This window comes from Podarcis tiliguerta (assembly GCF_965153285.1).
Source record: "Podarcis tiliguerta genome assembly, chromosome: 4".
Lineage (NCBI taxonomy): Eukaryota > Metazoa > Chordata > Lepidosauria > Squamata > Lacertidae > Podarcis > Podarcis tiliguerta.
The window spans coordinates 64,341,081-64,357,060 of record NC_139537.1 but is presented as its reverse complement, the minus strand read 5'-3'; the positions used below and the strand labels follow the sequence as shown (position 1 = coordinate 64,357,060).

At 43.9% G+C, this 15,980-nt stretch overlaps 1 protein-coding gene across 2 annotated transcripts in view; it reads right to left on the bottom strand.

The window, feature by feature from the left end:
- The window catches only part of GEMIN8 (gem nuclear organelle associated protein 8), a 38,523-nt gene that overhangs the window by 16,601 nt on the left and 5,942 nt on the right, over positions 1–15,980 (bottom strand). For both annotated transcript variants that reach the window (XM_083437502.1, XM_083437503.1), the window contains one exon: positions 10,806–11,244. In XM_083437502.1, coding sequence (XP_083293628.1) covers positions 10,806–11,244 — 439 coding nt within the window. The remainder of the gene's footprint in view (positions 1–10,805; positions 11,245–15,980) is intronic.

Here is a 15,980-nt window from a genome sequence, read left to right as displayed (position 1 = left end):
TTTTACAATGGCAACATGAGCCTTCCAGCTGTGGAGCTATCCAGCTGCAGCATGAAGAGCAAATTATTCTAAGTGACATTTTTATCACTAAGTGGACAGTTTCGCTGATGCTTTGTCCAAGTATTGCTAATGTGCTTTCACATGTCTGACTGATTTACTGGTCCCCAGCCACATTTCATCATAAAGTCTCCCCAAGCGACAAGTATCAATTCAGTCTCCCTCCCCTTCATCCAGGTGTGCTCAGACATACAGTCAGTCTTTAAATAACAGACAGGTTGACAAGAATGAATGAGGTGTCACACAAAAAACCAAAACAGGATCTGGAGTGAATAAAAGAAATATTAGCCTACAATGCCCACTGGAGCCTGTCACTGAAAAAAATGTAACCACTACAAGCATGTCTTATTTTACTTCAGAAAGGCCTCTCAAAGACAATGAACACATTTCATTTTTTCTTCAGACAGAAGCCATGACAGAGAGACACACTAGACATGACAAATGTCTGCCCCGTTTACATATAAAGGGACAGCTTGGGGGAGGGGTTTTGCCCTTTGCACAAAATGGAGCAAAGCTCACACACAGCTCGTTCACTTAGTATAGGGGGGAGCCAACAACATGCCCCCCAGATGTTTCTCCAACTGCCATCAGCTTCAGTCAGTATGGGCAATGGTCAGGGATGTTGGAAGCTGTAGTCTGGCAATACGTTGAGGGCATCATGTTGGCTGCCCTGGAACAGATAAAATGCTTGCGGCCTTCCATGACATCACAGAAACCCAAGACACTCATTGAATTACCAGCACCACACCCTTTAGCAAGCTCAGGACAATACAGAAGACTCTCCAACAGAACTGAGTGCTTCAGAAGAAGAAGAGTTTGGATTTGATACCCCGCCTTTCACTCCCTTTAAGGAGTCTCAAAGCGGCTAACATTCTCCTTTCCCTTCTTCCCCCACAACAAACACTCTGTGAGGTGAGTGGGGCTGAGAGACTGTGACTGGCCCAAGGTCACCCAGCAGCTGCATGTGGAGGAGCGGAGACGCGAACCCGGTTACCCAGATTACGTGACTACCGCTCTTAACCACTACACCACACTGGCTCTCAGTTTCTCTTCACACTAATCTCTTAGTAGGGTACAGACACTGAAATCACTCCAGCCTAAAAACAGAATGCTGAGGAAACAAAATGATGGACTGCGAAAGGTCTTTGCTCTAATGTCCTCCCCCCCTCTCCCCCAAGACCATGGAGTGGTCCATTTCAGCTGCTCTGTAGCCTCCAGAAATTGCCTCCAGTAGCAGAGGTGATGATGGCATATCAGAGCCGAAGCCCAGTATTGAAAGTGCAATTATTTGCCTTGCAGAGTGACGCCTCCCTTCCTTAAGCTGTACCCCTTTCAGAAGACAGCATAGTTGTCATATGCTCCGGTTCAAAGATCTCGTAACATGCTAGGTAAGGGGAGCAGAGGCTGCTCAGTTTGGCACCAGCAGTCATGGCTGAAGGACACCTTATCCTGTCTCCTTTGCTCCCCTGCTAACTGGAACACCTGGAGTCCGGAGAATGTAGAAACACACAGCCATGGTGGTGGGAATGGAACACCTTTCCCTAAAACACGGTCTGAAATGGCAGCCATTTCCCACATCCAGATGTAGTGTGTAGAACAAAGTGACAAGCCACTCTCGATGCTATGGCTAGGAGCTGTCCTTATGTAGAAACAGCAATTTGTAAACTAGCCCTTAAACTTTTGGCTCAGCTACAAACTGACTGGACTACAGAAGGAACAGGTGTTTTCTCCTCTTTCAGTGTGTGTGTGTGTGTGTGTGTGTGTGTGTGTCTGTATTCTTCCCCTCCTGCTTCCCCATCAATCTCAATATGGAGCAAAAGTCCTCAGATGCCTGTGGCAAGGCAGCTCTGAATCATCTGGAACACATTTCCTAATAAACCTCAAACTACAACGTTTGACAGAATTAGATAAACATCGTAATATCCATTACCGGCGCTATTTAATCCAATACAAAAACTCCGTTCAAATCTGAAGTTTAAGATTGGTTTCTAATTGTATTTTGCGACGCGCTGCAGCATTCTAAAACAATTCGCTACATTCAGAAAGTACATTAAACTTGGCAAGGGGCTGAAGGCAAAAGTTGAAGGGCAAAGTCATGGTAGCGGGGAACGAATGTAACAGCTCTCGCAAAATAAATCTGATTTGGGGAAGATCAGGCAGCTTCCTGTCTCAAATGCACCTTGCTGTCCCTTCTGCAAGGAAAGAGCCATTTTCACTGGAGAGGAAAGCAGCAATCATAGTGACATTTGTAACTGAATATATGCATGGACAGATGTTGGACTATGTATGGCCCAAGGTCCAGTTCCCCACACAGCTATAACCTACACCGGGTGACCTTGGCTTCAGCTTGCTTGAGTTGACTATTGTGAAAATGAAATTGAGGGGTACAAACATTGTGTGTTCCTTAAAAGAAGGGCAAGATTAAAAAGCTAGCAAATATGGGGCTTATTACTATAATAATAATAGCGGGTGGCGCAGTGGTCTAAACCACAGAGCCTAGGGCTTGCTGACTGGAAGGTCAGCGGTTTGAATCCCCGTGAGAGGGTGAGCTCCCGTTGCTCGGTCCCAGCTCCTGCCCACCTAGCAGTTCGAAAGCACGTCAAAGTGCAAGTAGATAAATAGGTACCGCTCCAGCAGGAAGGTAAACGGTGTTTCCGTGTGCTGCTCTGGTTCGCCAGAAGCGGCATAGTCATGCTGGCCACATGACCCAGAAGTTGTCTGTGGACAAACGCCAGTTCCCTCGGCCTATAGAGCGAGATGAGTGCTACAACCCCAGAGTCATTCATGACTGGACCTAATGGTCAGGGGTACCTTTATCTTTACTATAAAGTGGCATATTGTCACATATTTCTGATGAATTCTACCTTCAAAACTGATTTAGATAATAGCTGGCAAGATCTGATGTGGTTTAATCACATGGGATGGGAAGATCATGGGACAAGTTTCAGTGAGAGCATGATTCAAATTTTAAACACATTTAAGAGTGGCATGGGACCGAACCACTGGGCAACAACTGTTGCAGAAAGATAGGGATTCAACAGGTTATCTTGTACAAAACGGCAGATAACTAAAAGTCTGTATCCAGCCTCTGTTTCGCCCAGATCCCTAACCTTCTCTGTCTGTGTGTGCATGCAGAATGTTGTATCCAATGGTTAATCTTGGTCTGACAGCAGGGGATGCAAAGTGTGATCTTTGCATTTTTGTATGTTTGCTTTGCTGTTCTTGCTGTTCACTTTTAAATTAATTATTTGTATTCTACGCATTGTGACGGCTTATAGTTTTTAGCAATAAAGATTTTATTCATTCATGCATGCATGAGTTCTGCAGACAAGTTCCTATAAATAAACAGCAAAGTTTATGCTAAGGTTACAAACTAGAAAAGCCCTGCTTCCTAGTTCCATGTTTCATCTTCTGCCCGGGGGGGGGGGGAGAGGGGGGACTTTTTATTTCTAACTCAAACCTGCTGCCTGGTGCTGAGGATATTTTGGTGTAGAGTTAAATTAACTGCCTCTCTAATCAGTTAACACAAGCATTAGAAGTCAGAATTCACATTTTCTCTGTTTATTTTTGGAGTGAAATTCTACGTTCCATTTGTTCTGTGAACAAACTTAACTTTTTGGTTAAAGTAAACTGGCATGTTAATCTGGTTCTTCTTAGAACAGATTCTAATTTAAACTTGTCTGGAATCCAGGATCTGGCTTTTGAAGACTGCTGTTGCCTCCCACTTGTCTCTCCTGGAATCTGAAATGTCACTGTAACATCCAAATGCTTAATTTCTGGATTATATATAGCAGGCTTCCAGAATTTGGACTGTGGTCTAGTGCAGAAGCACATTTTGCTACACAATCGGACCCCCTGGGTGGCATTGTGACAGCATCACCTAATAGTGGGGGCATTAGATATACAACATTAGGGAAATCTAACATTAGGGAGATTAATTAAACAGTAACATTAAATATATATGCTAACATCAGTGCATGGATAGCTCAGTTGGTTAGAGCGTGGTGCTGATTATGCCAAGGTTGCAGGTTCGATCCCCGTTATGGGATGGCTGCATATTCCTGCATTGCAGGGGGTTGGACTAGACAGCCCTCAGGGTCCCTTCCAACTCTACAATTCTATGATTAAAATATTTAACATTAAAATGTAGAATCTCTCTCGCTTACTCACTCTCAGACACAATTTTTTTCAAAATAAATGTCTCTTCTGAATGAGATAAAAACATAAGGAGGTATTCTTCCACATCTTGTAAAAATTGTTAGGCCACAAGCTCTTGGGAAGGGGATGGTGGTGAATAATAATAATAATAATAATAATAATAATAATAATTTATTTACACGCTGCCCATCTGATGATGCCTGTTATCTGCCTCTTTATTTCTTCTCCTTTTTCAAGGAATCTATCATTTCCAAGCTTTTTAGCTCCATTTTTAATAAAAGGCAATACGTGACTATAAAAGAAAAGGAAGCATAAAATGTCTCATGATGCGAAGCAACAAATGAGAAACAGGCAATTGATATAATCTAATCAAGGATCTTAAATGTTTGGACCAAACAGAGTGCAGTTCGATCTTCCTCTCATAAAAACCAAACCACAGTAAAATCAGCAGCTGGGAGAAAGCTGGACTTTCCTGGGAAAAGAGAAAGCACAGGAAACAGAAACAGGATTTCAAGGTTACGGGCCAAGAGTGGGGCTCTGACAAGAAGTCTCAGAGGGAGGGAATGACTTTTCCTGAGAGGTGCTCCTGGCAGTAGTATCACTTGCTCCCCTCGCCAACAGCTGTTCTTACAGGCTCCCCTGAAGGAAGATGGAAGGGAAGAAAAATTACAGGAGGCCCTTCAGGCAGCTGCAGACACTAGCAGAGCAAATCCATAAAAAGGCCAAGCTTAGAAAAGACACTGATGGTGGGAAAGTCCAGAATCCTGAGGAGAATTGTCTACTGCTCTCTGCAAGGAGCCATCAACATGAAGCTCCCCATAGTCCCTAAATATAGCATCTGCTCCAGCTATTTGCCAATCTGTTTAAATTTTTGCTTGTTTCAGAAATGACGCTTCCATGTACAGTGGTACCTCGCAAGACGAATGCCTCGGAAGATGAAAAACTCGCAAGACGAAAGAGTTTTTTGTTTTTTGAGTTGCTTCGCAAGACGAATTTCTCTATTGGCTTGCTTCGCAAGACGAGAACATCTTGCGCCTTTTTCTTAAAACCGCCAATGCATTTCCTATGGGAAACCGTGCTTCGCAAGACGAAAAATTCACAAGACGAAAAAACTCGCAGAACGAATTAATTTTGTCTTGCGAGGCACCACTGTATCTCAGCTCTGCAAAGCACAGCCAGTGGAATTTGTTCGCTGTCTCTTACATTAATTTGGTAGCCTGAGCCCAATACAGTGTTTGGGGCCATGCTATTTCCTTACCTAAAATAAAGAAAGCATGGTGAATTTCCTGCCAAACTATCTCTTGCCATTAACCCCCCCCCCCTGTGGTTGTTCAATGGCTTTGGTAGCAAAAAGTCATGTGCAAATTTTATTTACTTCTTTTTTTAAAGCAGATACCCACATTGGCAGAAGTTACGGGCAGAAAAAATACTGAGAAGATCAAGAACAAATGCCATAGCGCTATGCACTAAAGAAAGGCAACATGATTTGCAAAAACTTTCTGGGTATCCCACTGTGTGATATGGTGAGGCAAGGCAAAGCCCAACTCAGGTGCAAGACAAAGCCAGGTTCAGCCTGGACACAAGGCAAGACAAGGATCAGATTGGATATACTGCAGGGCTCAGTTGTCCTGCAACCTACAGTTGCTCCAGAAAGGAACACAATGAAAAAAGTCCTTATGTAGCAGCAGCAGCAAGTGATACCTAATTGTTAGCCCCACTCGCACTGCGAGGTGCTGCTGTACTAAAAAGGGTTAAACCACAGAGCCTAGGACTTGCCGATCAGAAGGTCGGCGGTTCAAATCCCCGCAATGGGGTGAGCTCCCGTTGCTCGGTCCCAGCTCCTGCCAACCTAGCAGTTTGAAAGCACGTCAAGTAGATAAATAGGTACCGCTCCGGTGGGAAGGTAAACAGCGTTTCCGTGCGCTGCTCTGGTTCGCCAGAAGTGGCTTAGTCATGCTGGCCACATGACCCGGAAGCTGTATGCCGGCTCCCTCAGCCAATAAAGTGAGATGAGCGCCACAACCCCAGAGTCAGCCACGACTGGACCTAATGGTCAGGGGTCCCTTTACCTTTACCTTACTGCAATGGAGCAGGGAAGCCTCAGGTCTTCTGTTCAGCAAATAAGCAGCCTTCTATTATGTTTTTGATTTTAATCTTGCTTGATTTAATATGCAGAAAAATCAATGGCAAAGAAAATTCTTAGGTTGAGCATGGATGTGTTGAAAGTGAGGCCACCCATCATTAGAGAACTCTGCAAGCTTCTGCCAGTGTTTTATATTCCTTTCGGTTTTAAGAACTTCTCGGCAAATCTAAGAGGGCTATTTTGCTGTCTCGTGTTCTTTATAACCAGCATTTCTGAATAGCTTCACAACAGAATGCTGGATACATCTGACAGGTGCAATAACCCGGAAAAATGACTTCATGCTCTTCATAAACAGCCTCTGGGAAGTCATTTAAACACAACCACAAAAAGTCTCCTGCAGGTTAGAATTACCAGTTCTGCAAGGAACAATGAGAAAGAGTTGCCAATTTAAAGCAATAATGTAAGCTATTAAATAATTTTGAATACGGTGGTGGGAGGGAGAATCACCGGATGTAAAGTCTTATACTGCAATGCTATGTACATCGTCTACTTCAAAATCCTACTGAATTCTACTGGGATTACTCCCAGGTAAGTGTGTGCAAAGCTGGAGCCTTATTTCCTTACTGGAAAAACAACAACAACAAGCAAATGGATGAGGTCTGCTGGGAAGGAATCATTTTGTAGCTTTCTAACAGTTGTTTCCACACTTTGCCTGCGGTATACGACTCTCTACAGCGCAATGATGTAAATAACTTGGCATATTGTAAAAGCTCAGCTAAGCACGGTTAGCACAGCTAGTTTGGGGGCCATCTAGGAGCCTAGCACATGATGTGAATTACAAAGGGTTGGAGAGCACTTGAGAAGAATTCAAAGAAAGAAAAGAAAAGCTGTTTGAAGAGAGAGGGAGAGAGAAAAAAGAGTGGGTTTGGTGGAGGGAGGGGGAGAGACACAACACATCCTTATTGGAGTGCTAAATCAGGCACAGGGTTTCAGGAGTTGCCAGTTTAAAAAATGCTTCACTGTCAAAGTTGGGAGTCGAGGCAGCGCACAGAACTGAGGCTGCAGTGTATAGAAGCCCACAGGCTGTCAGAATCTGAAGAGGTTCCTGGAGTGAGGGCGGAAAGCAGGAAGGAAGGAATGAAAAATATTTTAAGGCCAATTATTGTTCTTTTTTCTTTACCCTTGACTCCAAAGAATATGAAGTAGTTTTTTTTTATAAAAAGGATTATATTCAGTCTTGACCACACCTCTCAACCGCTTGGGATTTTCCAGAACATTCCATGGGCACAGACAGCAAACCATGTATTAAGTCATAACGCATCACTAGTAATGGGCAAACCCACCACACTCCCAATCAGAATTAAATCTGATTGGGAATTAATCTGGAAGATAGTTTCCCCCCACTGTCTCCTGAAAACCCCAAACGAGGTCCACAACTCTCTGGATTTGTTCTGGAGGTCTTGCTGCAGGGTGATGAGGCCAAGGTCCACAGGCCTCAGTACCTGTCACAGCACCTTAAACTTTTCTGGACTGCCCTCACTTTGCACATATTACTAGGAACGTGGGCAATGAGCAGTGGTAAGTTGCACAAAGAGGGTCGGGTAGATTTTAGGGGTGCAAAAGGACCAGAGGCATCCCAGCATTTGCCCTCATTGGGATTACAGATAGCTCCCCCCTGCCACAGGCTTCAACTTCAACTTTCGAACTAAGCTCAGTTCCCTGTTATGTCCAAACTTAGGAGCCGCAGTTAGCTAACCAACTATGATTTCAAACCATGGCTTGATCACCATCACCTAACTGCACTTAGAACTAAAATTTCTGAGTTCTAATGCTATGAGGAACTGTGCTTAGTTCAGTGCATTCTTTTAAGAGGAAGCCATGGTTGGCTGAACCAGGCCAGTGTCAGTGTCCTACTAAAAATCAATGAATGCAGAGTGATGAGGCTAGAGACTGTGGATTGAGACCGAGAAAAATAGGCTGAGGGCTTGAAAGAACAGGACAAACAGAAAGACAAATGCCCTCTTTAGTCATTCTTATTGTTAAGTAAAGAAGTGGGGAAGGGCTCCACGGCCAGGTGCATTAAGCTCCACCCCCAGTTGCCATTCTCGTCACTGTGAGTTTGGCTCCTGTGATCATAGAGGCTTCCTGCCTTTTTAGAACCCTTTCCAGGGTTATAAAATGTGCAAGGATTCCTCTACAAGCACAGGAGGTTCCCTGCTTCAGACTATCTCCCCCCCCCACCTCCTCCAGCCAATGAGCATGGGAGAACTGTAGATTACAGTGATGATGCCTGGCATTTTTCTTTCTTCTTTTTAAACAGTCTACAGTTCCGTCAATATCAATATATATATATTACGAGGGGTTTTCTGCAGAGAATGAAAGACGAAGCACGATAATGCGGTTATCGCATTTGGCCTAATCAAATTCTGCCCTGAAATTTTGTTCTGCTTAAAAAACTGCACTCTGCAAAATCAATAGCTCGATGTAATTAAAGGCAGTGTTGGTGTATCTCTTCCACACACCCAGGTCTCAAGGGGCTGAGCGGGGGCACCACTTCTAGGCTATAATGGAGTTGGAAAGACACTCTTCCTCCTCCATCTCTGCTGTTATTCTTAATAGACACTCTAGTGGCTGAAACGGCTGCTGAGCAAGGGACTCTTGTTAGCCTAGAAAACAGGCGCTGCATTTTGTGAATGCCTCAGTATAAAACGCACAAGGGAATAATGATTTTCTTCACATGGTAAAACTACGCCAGTCAAATAAAATAAAAAACTCTCGAAAGCCCTTTTAACCCCAAGGCATTTTAACAAACTATTACACAGAGAAGATGCTACTGATTTGTCTAAAGGCTTCCTCTCCCCAAATACAGCACAGTTCCGATTATGAAAGTGGAATATAGTTGGGTTGGAAAGAGAGAAAGCCAACTTCCTGCAGTACTCAGAGGTTAAAGATGTCCTGGAATCAAGCCAAAGGAAGAAAGAAAGAAAAGCAAATGGCTGATCCATATTATAGGTTACGTCAGGGCTTCCTCCAGACTTCCAACAACACAGCCAGGAATTTCCATTGGGCTGCTCCAACTATCTGCTCAACTTAACCTTAAAAGTGCCAGATTCATATGTCTATACAGTGGTATCTCAAGTTATGAACTTAATTCATTCCGGAAGTCCATTCTTAACCAGAGGCGTGCATTCCCTAAATAGGCCTCCCGCGGCCCCAGAAGCGGATTGCGTTCGTATCCCGGGGCAAAGTTCGCAACCCGGAACATCTACTTCCGGGTCTGTGGAGTTCATAACCTGAAGCGTTTGTAAGCAGGACTGTTCGTAACCCGAGGTACCACTGTATTAAAAAGTATACTGACAGCACCCTATGGCTTTCAGGCTCAGCCAAGAAGAGGGTTTTCTAGAAATGTTTCTGCCATGGTAAACAAACCGAAGAAGCAGTTCTGCAGGCAGCAAAAGAACATAAGGTAGATGGTGGGGTGGCATAACAAAAAAAGAACTAACAGGGGGCTCCTTTTAGTGGTAGACTGATAGAGGTGCACAAATTCAGGTTCTGAATTCCAGTGCCATTAGATCAAAGACTTCAAGAAGGGGTGGAATTTCTTAATGGCAGGGTTTTTCCTCCCAGAAAAGCCCACTAGGCCAGTTCTGCCTCTCTCCTTTAACATGCCATGCCATGCCCTGCATGTAAACCTAAACAAAGGTGCAGCTACACATTTAAAGATGGGAACTGCAACTCTGTGAAGGTTCTCCGAAAAACTCACAGCACTCTCAGCAAATGACCACTCCCAGGGTTCTTTGGGGGATGCTATGGGCAGCATTCAACTAACCGCTCCCAGCGGTTGTGGGAAAACACAGAGCAGATTTAGGGGTGTGCACATGGGGAGGAGAGGGGGGCAGATTATTCACCTTAGTGCTACATTGAACGCAACCCAATAACTGTTAAAAGTGCTTCGAGAGCACTTTGAATGTATGGTGTGGATATAACCACGATCTGGGGCTTGAATCCAACATTACTTGTACTTAAGAGTAGACCAATTAAAATTAGGCCCATTCATTTCAGTGGGTGTACTCTGAGTAAAACCTAAGTGAGCTAGAACCCTTGGACTAGAGAGATCTGGATTCAAATTCTGTCACCCCAAGCTGCTCAGACGAGGTGGGATTTTGAAAGTATGCCCCTTGGACATGTTTGACCTGCTACTGAATTGCAAAATTTGCTTTAAAAGTTATTATTCTGGGCTGAGCTGCTACTAGCGCTTTATTGTTATCTTGTTGTTATTTACTTTCCAGTCCTGTTTTTCATGGTATTTTATTGAGATTTGCATTTTTCATCAAATATTGCCATTTTAATATTTTGTATGTGTGTAAGCTGGCTTGTGAGGGCTTGGTCCTAAAAGGCAGCCAAAAACTGATCACTAAATGTATGTATGTATGTATGTTATAGATCAAAGAAAGAGAGAAGGGAGTAGCTGTATTAATAAATGGGGAACATGGTCGAAGGCACTTACGCAGCTCTTCCCGGTGCTTCTCTGTTTGCTCAAAATACTGGCGGAGCTCTTCTGTGATCTCCATGTTGCTCAAGTCACACTCGATATCCGCTTCGTCTTCGGAGTCGGTGTCTGTTTCGGAATCGCTCTCCGTGACCCCTCTGCCTGCGGCATTACGAGGGGCACGTTGAGACCTGGGAGGGAGCCTGGGTTGGCTCCCTCGTGTGAAAGCAGAATAGGACCCGGTCCTCAAGGGCTCCCCTTCATCCCAATCAGAGTAGCGCCCACTGAGAAGACTTTCAGAAGGAGGAAATGGCAGATTGTACAAGGACTCCATGGCTTTCCTGTAAGCATATCGGTGCCTGCTCATCCACTCCATGGCTTGGTTGTAATGCTTCCAGTATCTCGCATAGACATTTTGGGAATACCATGGTCCTTTCTCTTGAGGCACTGAATCCCCCTAAGAATACGGGCAAAGATAAAAAAAATCAATTATTTCTACAGCATGTCCTCCATCTCCCAATTAACTTATGCAGCCCATTCCTGCCACTAATTCGGAAAGCGATGCAACTTCCTGCCCTACTATTAGCTTAGTTGCAAGAACATGGCTCTTAGGTGGTTATCACCTTAAGGTGGTTGGTAAAATATTTTGATTTATAAGGCACTAGCAGCTTTGCACCAATCCTAAGATCACCTAAGTTGACAGAAGTCCCCAGGAGTAGCTGAAATTGGTTAGCTTAGTAGCTCCAAGTGGATAAGAGATAAGGCCACAGGTTGTGCTTGCTCTGTGTCTACTATAACTCTATCCTTAAAGGGAGAGCATTTTCCTTGATTCACCCAAGCCAGAAGAGAATCACTCATGTAACTAGGATATCCTCTTGCTCCTTGGCCACCTTCTTCTGTTCAAGGCAACTTACGATTAAATCCAGCATTTGTTAACAGAGAAGAATCAATCAGATGTGCAACCTCCTTTGCCTGTGGAAAACCCCATCTCTAATTAGCAAGATACAACGTGCAACAGTTCAATAAAGCATTAATCTCTCTCAGTCAACACACACTTGTGAACCTGGTTGCACAAACTCAACCCATTTGCTTAAGCCGAAAAGGATGCTCAAATAGCTAAACAGCGGTGGGGCGAGAGCTAAATGGCGTGTAGAGATCCCTCAAGCATTTAAGCTGACAAGAGATTTAGCAAGGCAATCCCAGTTTATACGTTATCTAGTGTCTCTTCCCTCCACTATGCAGATGACCTGGGGGTCTCTAACTGAAGGGACCCCCATGAATACCGTTTCTCTCTCCCTCTTTTTCAAAGGAGAGAAATCATGTGAACAAGTCCTCCAAACTATTAGCGTTGGCATGGAAGACGACATGCTATGTCATCTGTGTGTGGGGTGTCCTGCTCCTCCATCAAGTGAAGGCAACATGAACTAAGGCACTGACACCCCCTCCATACTAGGCACCCCCCAAAAAACCCAAATTCACTACTATTGTGAGAAACATTGCACTCTTATTTCAACATGAAAAAGCTGTCAAGATTAACTTGAGGTCATGAAGCAGCCCCGAGTCTCTGTGCTTTATGAATATACATTTTGGAGGCAAAATCCTGAACGCTTCAGAATTTGACAGGATTGACTTCTGCCGCGTGAGTATTCCACCCTAAACTATTAAGAATAAATGAATTCCAAAAGCCTAATTGTATTTACTCTTGCCATTCAGTTTGACAATGAGTCTTAAGAGGTCAGTCTCCTTTTGTTTATGGCTAGTTTCACTTTCTGGTTCCCATGGACTAATAGGACGCACTTTTTTGTGTCAGACATACTTGAATACAAGTAGAAGTCTCCCCCTCCCCTCCCAGCCCATCTCTGAAAGGCTTCGGTGGGGGAGGGGCGGAGCCCTAACAATGGGCTTGATATGCATCCCACTGAAGTCAATGGCAACATTCCCATTATTTTAATGGCACTGGACTGCTCCCAATGGCCTTTGGAAACCAGCTTTTAAGAACAAGGGCAAATAGCTCCAAATTATTTTTATATGCAACTTTTAAAATTAAAAAGTTCACGCATTCACAATTTTGTATATATTTAAAATTTCAGAAAATAATATTGGGAACATCAGGACTTACAGTGCAGTCCTAACCATGCCAACTCTTGTTTAATTTAATGGGGCTAACTTTCTTGTTATGACTGCAGCCTTAGCTGTAGAAGCCCTATTTATTTCAGTGGGTCTACTCTTAAGTATTACCAAGTCTGGATCTAACTGAATCAATTTGGTTCTGGGTTTGGTATACCACATTCTGGATGAAAATAAAATGCCAGGTGGTGATTGTAGCATTCAGAGCATATTGGTAGAATTGCATCCCAGAACTTTATCATCGCAAAAAGTACATGGATCGCTGTGCATTTGAAAGTGACCCACATCAAATGTCCACTAGCTTAACCTTCCCCCTAACATGCTACCTTTACCTATGTAGATCTGAATTCGTCACATAGCCAAGTCAAGACTGTATCCATTTTGAAAGCAACTGCACTATATTTTAATAAGGTTTGCTAGCTTTACTCACTGAATTTTTAAGGATACATCACCAATAGTTCTAACAGTTTTGAGTGGCCATTTACACACACACACACACACACACACATACACACTCCCGCTCCGCTGCAAGGCAATGCTGAAGCGCAAAATATTATCAGCTGTTCTTTTTAACCAAACTGTTTCTCAAGCGGATCTTGGTGGCGACTGCAGCAAAGAAAGTAGAATACAGCTGGCTGATTTGCCTAGCTGTTGTTAATTTAGGAGAGGAACACAAAGGATCGTTTCAAGTAGTCAGAATTGTGATTCTGATGCTTAGCCAAATTCTTCTTTTAGGGGGAATGAGGGGAGGAGGAGGAGGAAGGGGAGGAGGAGAAGGGGTAGAAGTGACCCTGGGAAACCTCAGAATGCTGCAGGGAATATTAAGAAGCCGCCTAGGTGTTTAAAAACATTTAAAAGGGGGAGAGGGGGAGAGAGAGGGGGGGGAGGGAACTATAAAGCCCAGTTGAATCAATTGTATTATACATTGCATCAGTTGAAACAATTGTATTACACATCACCACCATCATCAGGCTGTTTCCAATTGGGTCTCTTCACTGGCTCTGTAACCCAGATGAGGTTTCTGTTACTGGAAAGTGATTTTCACTTTCCCCCTCTTCCCTCTGCAGTTCCCTCTCAAAATCCGCTCCAGAAGATTGGGGAACAGTATGGCAGGTGGCACAGAGAAAGGGGCACTATGCAGAAATTGCCTTCCTCTCTCCTTTTGGCTCATAGAAGCTTCCACTGGATCAAAGAGCCTTCCATCAGTGGAAGAACTCAATTGGGCACAACCCAAATCATCATCACCACCATCTTCTTCATCAAAACATATGGCCTTCCTGAGCTGTATACAGCGGTACCTCGGAAGTCCAACCGAATCCATTCTGGAAGTCCGTTCGACTTCCAAAACCAAGGAAGCTCCTGCAGCCAATCGGAAGCCACGGAGGACGTTCGGGTTCCAAAGAATGTCCGCAAACCGGAACACTCACTTCTGGGTTTGCGGCATTTGAGAGCCAAAACGTTCAACTTGCAAGGTGTTCGGGATCCAAGGTAATACTGTGTATTATGCTTGCAGTGCTACCTTTCACAGACCTCTTATCTCGAGAATCTCATGTCTTAAGATGTGTGCAACATAACACTCATGGTTTTAGGTTATAGGTCTGTGCATTTATTATGCCAAAAATAGCATATTGCTCCCACTCCTATTCTCAGCTGCTTCCTTATTTACCCTGCAAGAAGCGGTCAAGTGTCATTTAGGGGGACACATAAATACGTGGAACAAAGCTGCAAACAAACAAGTGTTTGCAAACACAGTTACTAATTCCTAATAGGGGTTGGCTGCAGCTTCTTGTCAATTCTACGCTGGGGGCAAACCTGTGAAATGGCCTCAATGGAGTGAAGGGAGAGGAAGATTCCTCAGTTAGGGCTTCCGAGGTTTGGGCTTCCTGAGTTCAACTTCTCCTTGATAATATAGGAGGGGGCTTTATCCATCCTCAGAGTCTTCCCTCCTCCTATATTTCTGATTCCTCTACATACAGGTACACCACCTACATGACTCAACTGTTCTCAGCAGCACATGCACTTCTTCATATAGAATCAGCACCATGGACTCTATAACCAACTGCTATCCATGTACTGCAACTATTCGCTGCCAGCTGCCCAGAGGCATTTGTGTTTTGCAGCACCACTCAAATGCTGTAGGGATAAAGACAGAGACAGAATCCAACAAATGTTTGTTGGGTCCCAAAGGCCCACCCGCCTCATGCCCCATTTCTCTTTCCTCCAAATCTGCCATGATGCCCTCTTTACGCTTAACCATTCTAAGCAATCTGAGCACATGTCTTTATTACGAGACAAAGCTTTAAAATGCTCGTTTGTTAAGGAAGGACTCAGTGGCCATCCCTTTCCCCCATTAAACACACACAAAAACACACACAAACACACACACACACACACACACACACACACTGTCTCTCAATTAAAAATGTGCCTGTGATCCCCCACAAAAATAACAATGCTCTACAAAATTATTCATATATATATATGTGTGTGTGTGTGTGTGTGTGTGTGTGTATATATATATATATATATATATATATATATATGGTCCCAATGAGTGTTCAAAGGTGCTTACGACCAGGCAAGCAAGTGTAGTAGGACTGCAACACAAAATAATATGCCACTGGGGTTAAAAAGCAACAACTTGTGCTTGAAGTAGCTGCCTTCTATGCTTGTCATCGGCTAATTAGCAGCTGAGATAGATGCTCCTGCCTGCTCATTTCATGCCTGCCTCCTCAATCAGGTTATCTTGACAGGCTGCTCTGTTGTGTGTCTCTCCCCATCACCTCCTTTGCACAAGGAGATATGATTTGTAAGTAGCCCTATGGTGGTATTGGGCAAGAGATCAGCCAACTTGGCCAGAGCTACAGAGAGCTGTGTGGTAGAAGGATCCCACGCAGGCTATTCTCGCTTCTTCCCCTTTCTCGCACTTCAGAGGGCCTTTGACAAGGTAGCCTATACATATGTGAATATCAATTTTAGTAACAATGGATTCTAAATACAGAAGTTATCTTGTGTTTTAACCTTTCTTAAGGTGCTTCGAGAGGTTTCATAAAAAGCGTTGAACGA